Below are 2,289 nucleotides of genomic sequence, written 5' to 3'. Positions count from 1 at the left end.
GACTAAATGTTTGTATTTTTTTCATGACTTCAAAAGAGTTCAAAACAATGTCCACTTTGTATTGCATGATCAAGGAACATAGTGATTATAGATTTAATATTTTTTACATTTTAAAACTAAACTAATTTTGCTCAGTCTTTTGTTCCCTGCCCTCTGATTATCGTGCCTAGATAATACTTTTGACTTTAGAGTATTACAAAGTCATCCCAATAGCTATTTGAGTAGAAGTAATGGATGTAAGATCTAGTTAATAAGAATAATAAAAATACTTTTATTATGTGTTGATTTTCTGATAGGTTTATTTGGGCTCTTCTTTTCTCTTTATTTTCCTCATAGTGCGGGAGTTGGCCGGACTGGTTGTTTCATCGTCATAGATGCCATGTTAGAAAGAATAAAGCATGAAAAAACTGTAGATATTTATGGCCATGTAACTTTAATGAGAGCCCAGAGGAACTACATGGTTCAAACAGAAGACCAATACATCTTTATCCATGATGCACTGTTAGAAGCAGTGACTTGTGGAAATACCGAAGTGCCAGCTAGAAACTTGTATGCCTACATTCAGAAGCTGACACAAATAGAAACAGGAGAGAATGTCACAGGAATGGAGCTCGAATTTAAGGTATGGTATTGGATGTGATGTGGTTATTCAGGAGCGAGTCATTCTGGGTTTGTCTTTGAGTCGGGGCTTTACTTTAACCTTTCAAATTTGTGAAGTACAGGATTCATTTGACCTTTCTCTCAGGTGTATGATTCGAAAATGTATTCCTCCCCTTTTCCTCTTCGATTCTTTGCTTCCTGATAATATCTTGAGCCCTTATGTCTGCTAATTTGAGAGATTTTACTTTCAGAAAATATATAGAAATCCGCTAGGCTGTAGAGAGTAATTAGGTAGATATGAAAAGCAGTACAATTTGAATAGTCATTTACTTTAAGTAAACAAAAGATTTCTGTGGAAAAGGGAAATGTGGGGTACATTACATTCAAACCATAGGTGAAAATGACTGGTGGGTTTTTCCTTTTTTTTTCTATTCAACAGCGTCTAGCCAGCTCAAAAGCTCACACCTCAAGATTTATCAGTGCCAATCTTCCATGTAATAAATTCAAAAATCGCCTTGTTAATATTATGCCATATGAATCCACAAGGGTATGCCTGCAGCCTATCCGTGGAGTAGAAGGATCTGATTACATCAATGCCAGTTTTATTGATGGCTACAGGTATCTACTTTTGCTCCCCTGACTATCCAAAGCCTTGGTATTTACATGTGCCCTAGTTTCATAACCGGAATAAATTTCATCTTCATTCAAAGCCATTTTCTTTCTGCATAGGTCATCATTTAGTCCCTTGATTTTTTTTTTATTATTTTGGATAGGAGTAAGAAGCAGTAGTTATGAAGTGTTTAATCTGGCCTTCTGCCTTCTTCTTTCAGAAGCCAATTGGATTTGTAAGGAGTATAAAGAATCTGTTTTGTACCATATTTCATAAATGTAATAGATTGTGTGAGTAATTTCTAGAAAATGAAGCTGCACATCTAAGTGTTTCTTAAGTGATTTGTATGACACATGAAATTGAGCTATTAGCATTGCACTAATGCTAAATTCAAATAATAATGATAAAGACATACATCATAATATTAACAAGCAATTTATTTTGCAAGGTCCCTAAAATGTATTAAATGCTCTCATTTGATTGTGTAATCTTAGCAGGAATTTACCACAATTGCATTAATAATATGTTTTCATTTTTTATTACAAGGTTGATGTTTATGTATCAAGTGTGAGCTTTTGCATGTTCTCTAAATACTTTAACACATTCTTTTCATTCTCTGTAATTCAGACAACAGAAAGCCTACATCGCTACCCAGGGGCCCTTGGCAGAGACCACTGAAGACTTCTGGCGGATGCTCTGGGAACACAATTCCACCATCGTTGTGATGCTCACCAAGCTGCGTGAAATGGGCAGAGTAAGTGTGTGGCCCTTGTGTCTCTCCTCATAAGACGTGTACTCTATGGAGAAATGAAGACTTTGTTTTAATAACTCTGGTGCTAGTGTCATTTTTTTGGAAATGCAGTGGACTCTGGACACGATCCAGACCATCGTTCCTTGTTAGTTTCTAAATTTGGAAAGCCACATCAAGTTTTAAAATTTCCGTGTTTTAAAGAAAGAGCTAGTGATTTGTTTCCAGTGAAGCACAAACATAGAGACAAATGAGTAGCAGGTGACCCTGTTTGACTTATGCCTGACTCTCAGCATTTTCTTACTGCCTTTTGTTCTGGACATGACATGCT

General features: G+C 36.0%; 1 protein-coding gene across 1 annotated transcript; it reads left to right on the top strand.

Annotated features, from left to right (window-relative positions):
- Positions 1-336: 336 nt before the first annotated feature.
- On the top strand, positions 337-1,964 carry LOC113220918 (receptor-type tyrosine-protein phosphatase S-like; the record flags this gene model as incomplete). The annotated part of the gene is made up of 3 exons (XM_026450267.1): positions 337-622; positions 1,040-1,218; positions 1,838-1,964. Coding segments are annotated over 3 exons (592 nt in total), but the record flags the coding sequence as incomplete, so codon positions are not given.
- Between the last annotated feature and the right edge of the window lie 325 nt (positions 1,965-2,289).

This window comes from Piliocolobus tephrosceles, unplaced genomic scaffold (genome assembly GCF_002776525.5).
Source record: "Piliocolobus tephrosceles isolate RC106 unplaced genomic scaffold, ASM277652v3 unscaffolded_16448, whole genome shotgun sequence".
Classification (NCBI taxonomy): domain Eukaryota; kingdom Metazoa; phylum Chordata; class Mammalia; order Primates; family Cercopithecidae; genus Piliocolobus; species Piliocolobus tephrosceles.
Note: the sequence above shows the minus strand (reverse complement) of the source record. Positions and strands in the feature narration are given on the sequence as shown.